This window comes from Akanthomyces muscarius, chromosome 1, assembly GCF_028009165.1.
Source record: "Akanthomyces muscarius strain Ve6 chromosome 1, whole genome shotgun sequence".
NCBI classification, from domain to species: domain Eukaryota; kingdom Fungi; phylum Ascomycota; class Sordariomycetes; order Hypocreales; family Cordycipitaceae; genus Akanthomyces; species Akanthomyces muscarius.
Genome location: NC_079241.1, coordinates 3976412 through 3992493, shown reverse-complemented (window position 1 = coordinate 3992493; position 16082 = coordinate 3976412). Strand labels below are relative to the sequence as shown.

General features: G+C 55.2%; 6 protein-coding genes across 7 annotated transcripts; 2 read left to right on the top strand and 4 right to left on the bottom strand.

Annotated features, from left to right (window-relative positions):
• Window positions 1-1587: 1587 nt before the first annotated feature.
• LMH87_006346 (uncharacterized protein) lies at window positions 1588-2595 on the top strand (the record flags this gene model as incomplete). Its single annotated transcript, XM_056204221.1, has 2 exons — window positions 1588-1780; window positions 1847-2595. The coding sequence occupies 2 exons, from the start codon at window positions 1588-1590 to the stop codon at window positions 2593-2595; spliced, it is 942 nt and encodes a 313-aa protein (XP_056059599.1).
• Window positions 2596-3422: 827 nt separating this feature from the next.
• On the bottom strand, window positions 3423-4935 carry LMH87_006345 (uncharacterized protein; the record flags this gene model as incomplete). The annotated part of the gene is made up of 3 exons (XM_056204220.1): window positions 3423-4651; window positions 4734-4850; window positions 4911-4935. The coding sequence occupies 3 exons, from the start codon at window positions 4933-4935 to the stop codon at window positions 3423-3425; spliced, it is 1371 nt and encodes a 456-aa protein (XP_056059598.1).
• A 272-nt stretch (window positions 4936-5207) lies between these two features.
• On the bottom strand, window positions 5208-5900 carry LMH87_006344 (uncharacterized protein; the record flags this gene model as incomplete). Its single annotated transcript, XM_056204219.1, has 5 exons — window positions 5208-5322; window positions 5450-5526; window positions 5581-5597; window positions 5661-5696; window positions 5771-5900. The coding sequence occupies 5 exons, from the start codon at window positions 5898-5900 to the stop codon at window positions 5208-5210; spliced, it is 375 nt and encodes a 124-aa protein (XP_056059597.1).
• Window positions 5901-6006: 106 nt separating this feature from the next.
• Window positions 6007-11925, bottom strand: LMH87_006343 (uncharacterized protein; the record flags this gene model as incomplete). 2 transcript variants are annotated; one of them, XM_056204217.1, is made up of 1 exon in its annotated part: window positions 6007-11925. In XM_056204217.1, the coding sequence occupies one exon, from the start codon at window positions 11923-11925 to the stop codon at window positions 6007-6009; it is 5919 nt and encodes a 1972-aa protein (XP_056059595.1). The 2 variants fall into 2 exon arrangements, with proteins under 2 accessions (XP_056059595.1, XP_056059596.1); XM_056204218.1 differs by having other exon boundaries at window positions 6007-7479.
• A 498-nt stretch (window positions 11926-12423) lies between these two features.
• On the bottom strand, window positions 12424-13455 carry LMH87_006342 (uncharacterized protein; the record flags this gene model as incomplete). Its single annotated transcript, XM_056204216.1, has 1 exon — window positions 12424-13455. One exon carries the CDS (start codon window positions 13453-13455, stop codon window positions 12424-12426), a length of 1032 nt encoding a protein of 343 aa, XP_056059594.1.
• A 1589-nt stretch (window positions 13456-15044) lies between these two features.
• Window positions 15045-15329, top strand: LMH87_006341 (uncharacterized protein; the record flags this gene model as incomplete). Its single annotated transcript, XM_056204214.1, has 2 exons — window positions 15045-15091; window positions 15170-15329. 2 exons carry the CDS (start codon window positions 15045-15047, stop codon window positions 15327-15329), a joined length of 207 nt encoding a protein of 68 aa, XP_056059593.1.
• Between the last annotated feature and the right edge of the window lie 753 nt (window positions 15330-16082).

Here is a 16082-nt window from a genome sequence, read left to right as displayed (position 1 = left end):
GATACATTGTCTGTGTATCAAGATTCAAGCTGTGAGAGCGACAGGCTAAAGCGACTACTGGTAGGCATATGGGAATGAGTATCATAGTCTCGCACGGGTATAACCGTGTGTTGTAGGGATAGTGGTATCAAGTTTAGTGCGTCATATAGATGGTTAATCTAACGACGTCGTTGGTTGTTTTTTGGTAGGACAGCTAGATAGATATTAATCGGCACGATATGGACGCATGATGAGATTGCTTACTAGCTAGTGGCTCCTGCGCTGATCTACTAGTAGGATGGCGTGTGGGTGCACCAGAAGAAAAATCGAAGTATAGAGCATGCAGCAACACGTGCCGTCCGGGGACAACAATCAGGTTGCACAGTGCTGCTGATAAGTAGCTGAGTGTGGCGGCACAGCGTGCAACAGATGTCGAAGGCGGCTTTCAGCACTCGACTGGCCGCGCCATGACCGGATCGCACATTTCTGTTTGCCTCTTCCACCGCCAAGGGCCTATTCGTACCAGTAATTGGTCATCACCACACCGACACGGCGACGACGGGTGTGTTGGAGTGTCCAGATGGATAACTACCTAGGCATGTATCAGTAGATGGGCGCGACGCAGGGTCTCATTCCTGCGCGATGCTCGGCGCACAATGACGTCGGTCGGCGGGTCTAGTTAGCAGCCTGGAGAGAGAGAGAGTCTTGGAGGCACCCAAGCACCGTCCGTACCAGTAAAGCAGGTAGCAGCACCGGAGCAGCGCCGTCTGGCCTCTCCTCACCGTGTCGCAGCGTCCAACAGCGAGCGGTCTGGCTTGGCTTGGCCCCGTTGCGTTGCCTGTGCCTACGGCAGAGCCTCCCCCGCACTCTTGGCCACATGCCAGTGCCCACGTGAAGCTCTCGTGAGCCGCTGACGGCACTTGTGCACAGCTGGCCCTCGCTGGTTCGGTACGGTGCTGGCGGGCTCTCCTGTTGCAGGAATGTATAACTAATAGGTGTGTTGTTTCTTTATCCAAACTGACCCCGACATTACTACAAACAATAGAGTCACACAAAAGGTCCCGGCACTGAGCGAGCTGACAGCACGCACACGTCTTACAGCGGTCTCTGCCACGCCCCACTTGCTCAAATTACCGTCCTGATTGTGAGGAAGAAGAGGCGTTTGCCAAAGTAAACAATACCGACCGTCCTTCTCGTTGCAATTGCCTCAACCAACGGGCTAAAACGGCCGCTGGTACCACGCGGACAATCTTCAAATCACATTGGCGACTTTTACATTATCGATTTTCCGCGCTTTCCACCTCGAACGAAGCGCACATATACACGGCGGGCGCAATACGGCGAACTCGACAGCCACGCGCAACACCCTCGCTCCCCCGCCTCCAATCTCGCCTTCACCAACTCCGATTTCTGCATTTACGAAAAAAAAAAAAAAAGAACTGCTTGCCTTGTCGGTGTCATCATGACGGCTTGTCTTGAATCTCGCTCTGTGCTGTAAAAAGCATTTTCCCCTTGTTTGCGCCTCTTCCACCTTCGTAGCCGAACGAGAGTGACCAATCCCGCCCATTGCTTAAACAACAAAGCAAAAAAAGAAGAAGAAAAAAAGCCATGTCTTCTCTCGAGGCCAAGATTGTCGTCCTCGGCGCCCAGGGCGTCGGCAAGACCTCGCTCGTCATGCGCTACTGCAAAGGCACCTTTAACCCTGCCCAAATCACGTCCACCGTCGGCGCGAGCTTCCTCACCAAGCGCGTCGTTGACACTGATACCGACACCGTCGTCCGGCTCCAAATATGGGACACAGGTTAGCCAGCGCAACCCCAACTCAAACATGGTATATTCATGCTGACCAGTGCCCGCCCTTCCACAGCCGGCCAAGAACGATTTAGATCCATCTCCCGATTGTACTATCGCGGCGCCAACGCCTGCATCCTCTGCTACGACATCACCGACGCCCAGTCCTTTGCCGACATGGGCGTGTGGCTGACGGAGCTCCGCCAGAACCTCCCCCACGACGTCGTGCTGCACGTCGTCGGCACAAAGGCCGACATCGTCGCCCGCGACCCCTCGGCGCGCCAGGTGCCCTTTGAGCGCTGCATCGCCTACGTCGCCGAGAACCTGGCCCCTTGCGAGGGCGGCACCCCGCCGCCCACGGCCATGATGCCGCCCAATGGGGTAGGGGGAGGAGGTCACCACAACCACTACACGAGCCTGTCCTCGGCCGGCGGCGAGGCGCGCAGCCCCAGCTCCAAGCGCAGCTCCGGCTTCTGGGGCCAGGAGGTGGGCTGGGACGCGTGCCACGAGATCAGCGCCGAGAACGGCGAGGGCGTCGAGGAGGTCTTTCGCGTCGTCGCGCGCAAGCTCGTCGAGCAGAACCGCAAGATGCAGCAGGCCCTGCTGCTCGCCACCGCCACCCCCGGCACCCCCGGCTACGTCGACGGCATGGACGGCGGCTACTTTGACGGCCGCCACCACAAGGGCAGCTTCCGCGTCGGGCGCGACCGCCGCAGCTGGCTATTCTCGCCGGCCTTTTCGCCGGCCATCACGGTGGACCGCCCGGCGAGCGCGGACACGGATCGCCGCGACGAGGCGCCCAAGCCAAAGTCGAGGTGTTGCTAATGGAACGACGCTGCTGTTGCTGCTGAAGTCGGCAACCTAGGGGCACAGAGCTCTTGTTGCAGTCTCGCATAAGCGGTATACACATCTAGCATATCGCGACGAAACCAAAGGCGGGCTCAGCCCCGAGATTTTACACACAGAGATACCCGAAGAGGCCACTTGAAGGGGCTCTTCATTGACATTTTGAGATGTTTGTACATGTTTCTCATATTGGTCCTAGCTAGTATTGGCATGTTTGGATTATACTATTTTGCATTTGATTGCGGAGGTAATCATTTTATGCGTTTGAGTCTCATTGGCCTTTCTTATTGATTCAATTTTCTTTTTCTCTTTTGAAATATCCCATCTTTGTTGATATTTGTTTGTTTGTTTGCATTAGTTACCCGAGCGGGAGAGCGAACTTTACACATGCTTGGATTGGAAGAGGCGTATTTCATGGCATGGCGCATGGGGTGGGGGGGGGCTTCTACGGGATTCAATACATGTCGACTTAGCATTTGAAGCACAATATATACGACTTCCGTGTTATGACGACTCATGCCTTTGGCCTGAGAACGTGATGCCATATAGAGTTGGTCCAGCCCCGCGCTGAACAAGCTGTCTGTTCAGCCGACACGAAGTGTAATGCAGGTTGCGAAATGACAATATAATCTGCGTAAATGAAAATCTATACTCTAAAACTTGATCATCGTAATTTTCATCGTTGCGTGAGTGGGTATATCGACTGTAAATGCAAACAAACGCCACAATGAATAAACGACCCCTTACCACACCACCTTGTAAGACACGCCTCACATGCCATCACTCCAATCATCTCCCGACTTTTGTCAATACAAAGATAGACATAGAAACACTGGAACGAGTGCCGCCAATGCCACCCCCAACGCCGGCCGCACACCGCCCGCCTCACTCCTCGAGCTCTTCCCCTCCCCCTTCCCCTTGCCCTTCCCCGGCGGCCCAACCATCGACGTCCTCGTATCCGGCACCTCTTCGTACACGTCGTCATTAAACGTGGCATTCAGCGTCACCGCGCCCACCACATCGCCCGTCTCGAGCCGCGTATGCGTGTCCAGCGTGCCGTTTCTCAGCTTGTCGCGCGTCACCACAATCTGCCGCCCGCCGCGGATCCAGTTTCCGTAGCCGCCGTAGCCCGTGTGCTGGCCGTAGCACAGATGCAGTCCCGTGCCCTGCTCCACGTCCACGTCGTCGAGCCCGGCGTGCTTGCCCGTCCAGCGGTAGCACCACGTGTTGCCGTGGTCGTGGCCGTAAAAGAGCCCGACGAGGCCCCTGGCGGCCGCGAGCGCCTTCATAAACGGCACGTCGTGCCCGCCGTAGCCCATCCTCTGCCCCTCCTGCTGCTGTGTGGACGCGGACGCGGTGCCGTTCTTCATGAGCCAGTCGTGGCTGCTCTGCCCGTTGATCTTGTCGTCGTCGACGCCCGGGTGCCGCCGGGGGTCGACGCGCCCGCCGGGCCCCTGCTTCTCCAGCACGGCGGCGGCGTGGATGGGAATGTGCACAAACGCAATCGACGGCACAACCCGACCGTGCTGCGCGGCGAGCTGCGCGCTCGTCTTCGTGAACCAGTCCACCACGCTCGTGTCCACCCAGTCGGGCTGGCGATCGTGCGTGCGGTAGTATGCGCCGCCGCGGCTGTCAAAGAACCATAGCAAAAGCTCCGGCACACACCCAGACTGAGAAGAGGCGTTGCAGCCGTCGGCGTAGACGGGCAGGTAGTAGTTGGTCACGCCGGCGTCCTTGCCCTCGACCATGCGCTCGGTGTAGGAACCGTTGTACGTCTTTTCGCGCTTGAGCATCTGGTCGCGCGAGAGGTTGTAGTTGGAGTCGTGGTTGCCGTACGTCGAGGCCCAGGGCAGCCGGCGCGCGACAATGGGCTTGACGATGCGGTCAATGTGGTCGAGAATGTCTGCGCCCTGATACTGGTCGCCGGAGATTAGGTCGCCGTTGAGGACGACGAGCTGTGGTTTTTCAGCGTCCATGACGGAGGCCATGATTGTGGACGTCTTCATGTCCCATAATGGGCCCTGGCCGGAAGCGTCTGATGGAGTGTGTCAGTCGCTTGCTTCGAATTTCTGCGCAACGGCGTTGAAGGCCGGGGCTTATTTGACGAGACAACTCACTTTCACCGAAATGAATGTCGTTGAAAACCGAAATGTGAAATGTGCCGTTGGCGGTGAATTGCAATGGCGGCTTGGCCGTCGGCGCTGCAACGGCCGCGACGCTGACCAGCGCAGCGACTAACAGGAGCATAACTAGTTGTGCGTCTAAGCTGCCCGCTGCAAGTGAAGTCGTTTTACAGTCGTGCAGCTCAATCTGCCTCATTCACAAGCAAAACATGAAGAGAGGAAAATATAATAAAATGAGGCACTTGTCGTGAGAAAGAGGGGAATCTGCACATCAATTAATCCATCCACCGCATGTAACTTGGAGCCATGCAGCCTGTCTATGAGTCTGGACTTGTCGACTCTGGGGCACTGCACGGGTAAACGCCATCGTTTCTGGTTGGCCGGCTTGCGTGCCGTCGACGTACAGTGCGCCCACGCAAGGCGCAGATCTAGACCTCAAAAAGCACCGCCCTGCGCACCGTCCGATTTTCAATAGCCAGGGCCCGTCTCCATATTGAGGGCTGTGGCGTTGGAGTTCTGTGTCTGGAACTGGGGCAGGCTGGGGCCGAATGTTTGCTTGCCCTTCAGAATAGGCAAGGTAGGGCTGGATTGCGCCATTTGTTAGCTACTGAGGTAAGGGTCCTTCTGCTCGCCCGTTGCCCAACTACCAGTACTGACTGGTACGGCATATCGGCATATCGGCCTACTGACTGTGTGCGTCGTCAGCTTACCAGTGCCGCAGTCCCTCGACAAATAAGGGAACAAAAAGCAAGATCGCCGCGGGCTCTGAAACGTCTCGGAGAGGCAACTGAGCACATGTTGGAGCGGAGAGCAAGCCTTTGTAATCCTCACTTGCCTATACCCAGACAGACTGCGCCTCTTTGTTGGCATTTAGTTAGCCGATGGTGACGGTTTTCTTTGTCGGCCAGCGCCAGATCGTACTAGTTTCACCTCGGCGCCATTGAGCCGTTTTGTACGCTAAAAGTCACGCCTCCGGCATGGTAGTGCCGAACGGATGCAGGGTCCCCTTTTGGCGACATTTTCGTCCTCACCCCCGACTCGTGGAAGCCACGGAGCCGTATCGCCCGCTCTCCCGATACCGCATTTCACAGCCTGACCGTGGATATCACGGCCCAGCAGGGCTGGAACTTTTGTTTCGAAAACGCCTCGGACACTGTCCATGCGCCTTTCTTGTGCGTCATGATTATGGTTTATTAGTGCCGAGAGATGGAGTTCGGGTAGTGGTTATGCTAGTCAGTCGCACTCCTACATAGACTCAGCCTCCGCCCTACGCGCGTCCAGCACCGGCCGCCTTCTTCTTTGAGCCGACATCGTCGTCAACAGCTGGCGCAGCCGGAATTTCGACTCCTTCTATACGATACTCCACTCCAATGTAGGCATCGCTGACCACAATTACATCCAGCTTCCGTGCCCCCTCCGCCTGCGGCAGCTTAATCGTGCTGCGCGACGACGGCTTCGTTTTGGCCTCGACCTTGCGCGGGCCGCCCGAGCGTGAGGCCGGCGCCGACCATCCAACACGCTTGACGGCAATGACCTCGTCCCTCGCAGCGTCGGCCACAATGATGAACCAGCCTTCCGATTGCGGCTTCGGCAGCTTCGGGGCATAGATGCGCGCTTCGCGCTCCACCAGTGCATTCAGACGCTTCAGGCTCACCGTCACGGACAGCGCCGTCTTGTCTTCAATGGACACGGCCACGTTAGGAAGGATGGAAGCGGCTCGGGCAAAGCGACCATGAATATGAGGGGGCACTCGGAGGCGCTTGGCAAGCTGCGACACCTGTTGCGGGCTATACGTGCTCAGCTCCTTGAGCGGCAGTGATTCCTTCTTGATCGACTCGGGCTCCAGGCCTGGAAGGATGCACACCGGCGGGTCGGTAGGCCAGCGGGCGCACTTGATGGACTGAAGCAGGCTCATCATTTGTAGGCAACTCGACAAGTGCCCCAACTCCGTGAGCACATCGATGGAGGCTTGGATGATACGAATAGCCTGGTCGAGCACACTGGTCTGATCACCTACGTAATCAGTAATGGGCAAGTCGATTCGTGACATGTGCGCTTGGAGCAAAAGGAATGCCTTCACGTGCGGATCCCACATGGGCAGGCCGAACGAGTGACCCGGGAAGGGCAGATTGTCAGAGAGCGTTTCGTTGACCAAGTCTTCGTTGTGGCGCACGGGAAGCTCGTCGTATTCGGTGGCCCGCGACATCCAAGAGAGCGCGTCCAAAAAGGTAGCACTCGCCTTAGCATGACGGCTCAGATGGCGAATTGTCTTGTGAGAGAGGTAGTAGTAACTCATAATCTTGCCCAGCGGCGTAGAGTCGACGTCTCCATTCGGGAACACTTCAACACACTTGGACTGGGCCAGCTCCTCGAGCGAATTGTTGACCATCTCCACCATGTACTCGTTGGCAACTTGCTGCGCTGCAATGGTGCTGTGCTCTTCAGCCGAGATCTCCAAGCCGTAGTACGATGGATTTTTGTGCAGACGTCGGAAGAAGAATGTCCAGGTCAGATAGTCCAACGCATCCTGCTTGGTCAAGATGGTCTCTGCAGAGACTTCGGCGCACAAATGATTATCGAGGACGGTGTGCAAGGATGACTCGACAGGGAAGCCTGTGTGCAAGAAATGCTTGTAAAAGTCCTTCTTGGCATCTTGCGTAAAGATGCGGGCGACACCTGAATTGTCGAATTGGGGACGGCCTGCGCGGCCAAGCATCTGCAGGACATCGGTGAGATCCATGTCCCTGTAGCCCTCAATCTTTGCATCGTAAAACTGCGTGCCCTTCACGACGACAAGATGCGCAGGCAGGTTGACACCCCAGGCAAGAGTGCTAGTAGCAACAAGGATCTGGATCTTGTTGTTGAGGAATAGCTCCTCTGACAGCTGACGATCAGATTCGACAAGACCTGCATGATGCAGGCCAATGCCGAAATTTATAGCCTCCTTCAGGGCATCATCCTTGACACGAGAAAGATTGAGTTGCAGGTCTTCTTCATCCATGCGCAGGAAGCGGCGGGGATCCTCCTCCATACCACAAAAGTTGATGAGATCCTTGGCCGTGAGTCGAGTTTGTCGACGCGAAGCGACGAAGACAATGACGGGCTTTTCAGGGCTGTGATTCTTGATGGCGAGGAATGTCGGTCGGTTCATCGACTGCATCAGAGGGCAGAATCCGCGGACCTCTGGGAATCCATCAATGTACAGCTCCAAGGGAACAGGACGCACAGAGTGTCTGAAGTTGAACAGGCCCTCCTTGACACCTAGCCAGTTGGCCAGGTCGCTGGCGTTGGCACAGGCAGTAGACATGCCGAGGAGGCGGACTGCGCTCTTGGTCATTTCTGCAATATAGTTCATACGCGAAACGATAATCTCTAAAATAGGACCACGATCGCCTGCAAGCAGATGAATCTCATCAATAATGACTAGGCTAACCTGCCTGACATAGCCTCTCGTCTGCCAAGAACGAGAGATACCATCCCATTTCTCAGGGGTGGTGATGATGATGTCAGCATCCTTGATGGTGCGAGTATCTGGCGTATTGTCACCGGTCAGCTCGACCAGCTTCAGCCCAAGAGGTCCAGCAAGTCGAGAGCCCCAGTCCTTGACACGTTCTCGAACGAGCGCCTTCATCGGTGCAATGTAGACAACCTTGGAGCCAGGGCGCTCACGGAATGCCCACCACATCGCTAGCTCTGCGGCGACAGTCTTTCCGGAACCAGTCGGTGAGCCTAGCAGCACATTGGCTGGTGTGTGATAAAGGGTGTGGAAAATCTGTGTTTGCATTGGGTTAAAGAATTGGAAGCGCTTTGCGTAGAGCTCCTCCAAGGGAGGATTCTTCAAAGCCGTAAGCGGTAGAGGCTGTAGATCCAGCAGATCGGTATAAACGCTTTCTGTATCCGGTCGAATAAGATGCTGGAACGATACCGGTGTAACAGTTTCGGCTCCGAGCCATCTATCAGAAACAGCCCTGACGTAGATTTGCGTAGGCAAGGGGTCCGACAAGGGAATCGTAAAGTTGAGCTCATGATCGTCGTGTAGCTTCCTTCGGTTGAGGATAAAGTATTCATGGTGGTATATTTCAGACGTTTCTGAGTTTTCGACCCAGATATAGAAAGATTCCGAAGTGCCGTGGACATGATCTTTCCACTGAAAGTCGGGAATGACATACAGCTTGATTCGAAGGACATCTCTGTTGAGCGGCGCAATTTCTGCCTCAACATGAACTGTAGGGAAGTTGTTGAGGATTTTGGCAATCGTCTTGCCGGCACCGTGATTATGAACAAGGGCTCCAATCTCAGCTGGTTCCATTTCCTTCATGGCCTCAATCGTCAGATGCTCCTTCGAGTCAAGCTGATTCAGGATGGGTTTGGCCAAGTCGAACTGATGCAAGGGGTGCTGGAAGGGCCAAATGCGCTTCTCAATAGACTTTGAGAGACTCAACAGCACCAGACACTGATGGCCCCAGCGGCGATTCAATGCAAGCATGAAAAGCGCCCTGCAAATTCGGCCAGATTGCTGAGCCACGTAGTTCATGTCGTTTGACAAAGCAAAATCTTCAGGCTGCGAGCGCGAAATGTAAGACTGGAGAAGAATATTGGTCTTGGCCTGGGGCGTATCAATGCCACCGTCGACATCGCAAGGGATGACCTCGTTCTTGAGATTGGTGAGCTCCTTGGCTTCAGAGTCTCGGGATTGCACATTGTCAAACTCTCCACTCATACTGATCATCTTGAGAACGTCTGCTTCGGTGGCCTGGTCTCGCATCATGGCGTTGAAGACCTGGATACTTCCATGCAAAATATAGTACTGACTGGCAATTCTGCCAATGTCTTTGCTTCGTAACTCCTCGGTTGTCTCGTTGAATATGATCATCTGGCATTGTTGCAGCGTGCGCGCAGCCTGGATAGCCAGTTGGCGACGTCTCTGAACAAGGGTTGGGTCATCTCGAATCTCAGCCCATTCGATGCCATATGTGATGGGGCTCCGCTGCATGCGCACAAACAGGTAGGAATAGCCGATCCATTGAACGGCATCTGGAATTGACGTGACTGTACCAAGAGCAATTTCCGCGTTGAGATTGTCGACCAGCTTTGTCGAAAACTTGGACTCGATTGGCTGTTGCTCGGTTACGGCTGTGAGATAGTGTTGCAATTTGTCCTGAGTAGTGCAAATCATGCCAATACCAGTGTCTTCAAATTGAGGACGACCAGCACGACCAAAGATCTGCAGTACATCAAGGATGCCGAGGTCGACGAATTTACCGTCCTGGGCGCTGTAGACTTGGGTACCCTTGATGACAACGGCGGCGGCCGGCAAGTTGACACCCCACGCGAGGGTTGCCGTACAGCAGAGCACTCTAAGTACACCTTCGGCGAAGAGCCTTTCCATCAAGTTTCGGTCGGCTCGCGCCATACCAGCGTGATGCACACCGATGCCCTTGGATAGAAGTTCACGAATGTCTTTGGATCGGGAAGACTTCATGTCTCGCACTGCCTGCTCATATCTGGGATGATTGGTTGGGTCAAACAGGTCGACGCAAAAGGTCTCGACTGCTTTTTGATGCAGCATGCGTGCCGTCACCATGGTGTCTCGACGGGAGTGTACAAATACCATGACTTGGTGATCCACTTCCAGCATCTCTTTGGTCTTGTCAAAAGCGACAATATCCAGGTTGTCTTTCGATTGCCTGGTGCCTGCCTTTCCTTTGACGCCAATGAAATGCTGCTCGAGAGGAACAGGTCTGAAAGAGGCGTCAAAGTAAAAGAGGCCAGCATATTTGTTAACCTTGAGAAAGTCTGCGACATCGATATAGTTGGGCAAAGTGGCACTAAGTCCAACAATGCGGATGAGAGATTGAGTGCTCTCGACTTGGCGCTCGGTACGGGCGACGAGCGATTCCAAAACAGCGCCACGCTCATCATGAAGCATGTGAACCTCGTCGATAATCAGTAGACGCACCTTTTGAACAAGTTCAGTGTCTCCGGTGCCCTTTCTGGTGACGACATCCCACTTCTCTGGCGTGGTGACAATGATTTGCGTTTGAATGATTTCGGACTTTGTGAGCTGCATGTCTCCAGTGTATTCTCGGCATTTGATGCCGAGCCATGCAAGACGCTTGCCGAGCTTCTCAGTGACTTCTGCTGCGAGAGCTTTCATGGGCGCAACATACACAATCTTAAAGTCCTCCAAGTTGGCGGCGAATTCCGTGGCAGCGACGTCCTCCATTGGGTTGGGGAAAACATGCTGGCCAATGGTATGAAGGATGGTTAGCATTGCAGCATCAGTTTTACCCGCACCAGTGGGGGCACAGATGAGCATGTTTTCGCTCGTCTTGTATGCAACGGGATATACGAGGCTCTGCATGCGATTGAGTGCCTTGTAGCCCTTGAACGTATTGCGACAAAGACCGTCCAATTCTTCAATCTTGACGAGCTTCTGGCCAGGGCCGAGCTTTCCCTTAGCGCCGGCGGGGATAGAGTACTCTTCATATTTGTCAAACTGTTTTCTTTCGCTACCTTCCGGTAGGCCGTACTTCTTTCCGGCGTAGCTAAGCGTGTTTCCGGCGCTATGAGACTTGTATACGTGCGGGTACTGCGTCTCGCGCGAGAAGCTTGGCGCGAGCGCGGCGTTTTTGTGCTCAAAGTCTTGGCGGCGGAGTTGCTCGTCACGCTCGGCTTTGGATAGCAGTCGGCCTGTGGCTTGGCCACCAGCCGAAAGAGCAGCCGCGCTTGAGGCACTAATTTCGTCTTTGTGCGCAAGGATTTCGATGATAAAGTCGAGATCGTCGAATCCGACGAGATCCGTCAGCTCCATCTGCAGCTCCTCGTCGGACTTTCCGGCGCTGATGGCGCTAAGAATCTGCGCCTCAAAGACGTCTTCCGAGAGGTTGTTCTTGAACGCAATGGCGGCACATTTATTTGAAAGCCAAGCAGCACCATAGCCGCCCGCAGCTGGGAGTGCAGCGTCTGCTTCAACAAGGTCGCTGCTGTAGTCGTCTGCATCGTCATCGGAAATGAAGTCCCAAACATCCCTGCCGCTGTTGCCAGATGAATATCCCTCGAAATCGGCATCGTCAAAGTCCGAATCAATGGGCCCGGGTAAAGAGCCTGGTAGGTTAAGACCAGCAATGGCAGCGTGCATTGCCTCGAGCTGCTGCCGCCACTCTGCTTCTGTTTCTCCGGCCATGATGTCGTTTTGTGTCGTGGGGTGGGGGGGGGGGGGGGGGGGCTCTGTGCGGTTCTTTCGGTCAATCGTAGTTGTCGAATCGTTTTTCTGTATCTGAAGGGTCTGCAGTCCAAGCAAGTGGACTTGGCCGCTTTTATATGCTCTTGCAGAGTCAGTAATGGCTGGTATGTTTTCTTGAAGCGTCAGCGAGGTGGGAGTCATACCGCCGCTCTCTGCCCCACGTTATTCAAGCTTGACTGCCCCACCACTGCTGCAAGAAGCTTGACTGGATGAGGAGACGTGCCAGAGACTCTTGAATAAAAGATTGCTAGCAAGTCAAATAGTGTTAAATAGTGGAATAAGTTGAGTTGAATTATAATTGCTCCTCTATGCATTTTTGGTATCAGATGAAATGCTACAACGCTAAATTACACGAATAATGAATGCAAAGTCCTCAGTGTGCCCAATCCAAAAGGGAAGCCTCCCACCAACGCCGAAAGATAAAATGCCCAAAGGATCCTAAGTAGTTTTTCGATCAATGGCTGCCTCCATCTGAACAGCAGCAATGAATGCTCTGTCCTTGACCCAGAGAGGCATCGCCTTGATGAGAAGGTGCTGGAGAGCATGACCCCAGTATCCAACAACAATGCCGTGGCCGTAGCCCGCCTTTTCGAGGGTTGCGCGAGCCATGGTCTGCGAGTCTGGGGTGAAGAAGGACGGCTTCTCGGTGAAGTAGGCCGTGTTGGTGGTCTTGCCGACACGGACGCCCAACAGCTCAACATCGCCACCCTTGCCGAGCAGTTTCATCTCGCGAACGACAGCTTCCGTCATGGTCAACAAGAAGCGCTTGCTGGCGCAATAGGAGACGAGCAGAGGCAGACCGTTGTCGGCCAGTGAGCTGACATTGACGACGAGCGAGGGAGAATTGCGGCGCAGCGTGGGAAGCAGGGCGCGAGTGAGATGCAAGGGAAAGAGGGCGTTGAGGCTAACATTGCCGGTGATGCGAGCTTCCGAGGATTCGCCAAGCGACAGGAACGTCGGGTTGACAGCGCCACCGCCAGCGTTATTTACCAGGACGGTGAGGTTGAGGTCGTCGAGGGCAGTACGCAATGCGTCAAAGTCGGTGGGAGGTGCAGGTGCGGAACCGTCCGGCTCATGGGTGTGAGACTGGCCGGGCACAGGACGGATGCAGTTCAAGCAGGCTACTTTACTGGCGTCGGCGATGAGAATGCGAAAAGACCTGTCGGGATGGCGCTCCTGCAGCTGCGACATGACGAAAGAGAGCTTGTCGTGGTTACGGCCATGCAGCACGACGTTGAACCCTTGCTTGGCGAGCTCAGCGGCAAAGCCACGGCCGATGCCGTCCGAGGCGCCGGTGACCAGGGCCCACGGCGGCTGGCCGTTGGTGCTGTGGGCATATCGGGTTATACGGGAGGGCAGCAGGTAGATGCTCATGAACTGAATGGCCCTCGTAAGGGCAATGGCGGCTGTGAGCAGGCCGATGGTGGCAAAGACGCCCGATAGGCGGGAAGAGTCGGCGGCGGTGTTCATGGCTGCTGATAAGGATGCGGCAACGATGGCACGAGAGAACACAGAGCAGCAGAGCGCAGAGACGAGCGTGGAAGCGAGAATGCGGAGTGGTCCCGAAACAGCTCGGACGCACAAGCTGGCGTGGACAATGACGGTGGAAGCGGGAAACCTTGTGGTACTAATGGGCGGCGCGGTCCATATGGAGATGAGACGAGGGGCGGCTGCCACTGTTGGCGTTTGAGAGAGCCGGCGGGATAGCAGAACAAGGCAGCACAGGGAGCTCAGCGGGTATGGCGAAGGGGAGGAAACATGTTTTGGAGGCGATGGGAGAGTGTATATTATTATAATTCCGAGTGGCCTGTGAGGGAGAGGGACGGACGGCAGCTGGCAGAGCGAGACCAGCACAGGCCTCGCCGTAAAATTTCGCCCTCACGAGGTCTGACTAGCGTTCCAGCATGTAGCGAGTGGCATGCCCGCGAAAGGGAGGCGAGGCGCGCGATGAGCGACGAAACGACCGTACATGGTGCGTGTCTCTGATTAGATGGGCAGGCCGGGGGCCCAGCCTAGCAAGTTTGGTCGCGAGACTCTAACTAGTTTGTGGTGCTGCTCCGAGGATGAATGGGACATTGACAGACAAGCCCATTCAAACACTGGCAGTGGTTGGCTGGACGCGCGAGCCGGAAGAGTTTCGAGCCGGCCGATGGGGGGATCCGCTGCGGGCCACTGGAGACGGGCTACCCAAAGGGGAGGCGGCGCGCCACGGATCCGAAGAAGACCTGTGGCACCTGTGGCCTGTGGGTAAGTAGCATTCGGTAAATTTCTGAGTACTGGTACCGCTGGTGCGCAGTGGCACAGTCGCTGGCATCTGGTCAGAGGGTGGCATGGGTGGCTTTACAGCCCAGTTACAGCACAGGGTCACCTGAGGCTACCAGTAGGTACTGGCGCTGCCACCCACAGACGACGTCACTTGCTGTGGCGCACTCTCTCAGAACCTACATTGCTACCTATGTAGCAGGCCAGCACGGAGTATCCTTACCAGTACAGCCTTGGTCATTCCGCGTTTCGTCCCCTGCAATCAATCAATCAATCAATCAATCACCCACCTGCAACTCATGCTTCTTCTCCGCCTCTCAACGTCCCAAAATAGCAATAACCAAATCAATCTCAATCTCACTCGATCCTCAGCATACCAACTCATTTCCCTCGCTGCCTGCTTCCTTCCCCATAGCCTCGTTTCCATTTATTATTTCGCATTTAATCAATCTCGCTAGCGCCCACGCAATCTCAACCCTACCTACTGCCGCAGCCCCCGTTCATCGATACCATAACCGTCCTGGCTCCGTCCTCTGCTCCACCCGACCGCTCCCCGGATCCTCCAGTTGCCGCGGCCGCTAAACAAAATCGTGTCATTCTTCACCGCGTCAGTCTGCTGTCCATGTGAACCACTCGACCACTCAAAAGCTACTCGTCAGATTTTTTTCCCTGGTTACCTCAGCGCATCTGCCGAAAAAAATGCACCTGTCAAAAAAAAATTGAATACGCGGAAATATCAACGCCCCCAATGCCTCCTCGCTTATACCGCCAGCAGCCACACCAAGCCACGTTTTGCAATGACGCCACGGTTGATCCCTTTCTACTGGGGTAATCACGATCACTTGTACGTGTACTCCGTAGTAACATTGTTTTGTTCCATTCACTGAACCCGAACCCAACAATAACAAACGAGATTTTCAAGCAAACTGAAACCGACCAAAACACTGTTTAATAATTATAATTCCCCTTCTCGGCATTCATATACATCCCGGATGATAGCCCCATCTCTCAGCCGCGCCGTCTGCGCTTCGTCGCCCGTCCCTTGCTCTTCTTGGCTGCATCGTTGTCTTCTGTATCGTTAGCACGGCGCTTCCCTTTTCCTCCTCTCTCTGGCTGAACCCGCGTCGGTGCTGGGCGCGGGGGCGCACGTCGTCGCCGAGCAGGAGGCGCCTGCGGAACAGGCAGACTGTCCTGCGCAGCTCGAGCAGCCTCCGCTGCCCTCCGCTCCTGAAGCGCCGCGATACGTGCACTCCGCCTCGGAACCGTCGCTCCGCTTCTCTTGTCCGGCGTCTTTACTCGTCTCATCTCCTCCGACTCCGACTCCGTGAAATCCATCTCGTACTTGCCATTCAGCTCCGTCATGTCGGCTTGCTGAGGCTCCGCTGTTTCCTTCTTCCACCTCCAACCAACAAAAACTCCTTCCTGTTGGCTCCCCTGAGAACTCCACTCATCGTTCCATATTCCTTTTTCCGTCCACTGCCTGCGTATAAAGTCGCTTGCCTCTGTCGGTAAAAGTTCCTTCGCCTCGGCCGGTAGTTTCCATCTTCTTGTGTCTTCCACCATGCACTCGATTTCAAAGGCAAACCACGGGCGAGAACTGATGAAGTCGTCAGCTTCCACATGATTCCAGAAGCTTTGTGGCGTTTGATTTGAAGCCTTGTCTTGCATCAACTCTCCATAGCGCCCCGATCTCAGGATACCACACTCCCTGAGCGCAAGGCGAGTAAGTCTGAGAATGCCCGAACGAGGATCTCGCCTCGAGGGAAGCCATGGCCACTCCCACATGGTATCTGGACTTGGTTTCAGTTTCCATCGTCTGTTATACCAAACTCCCA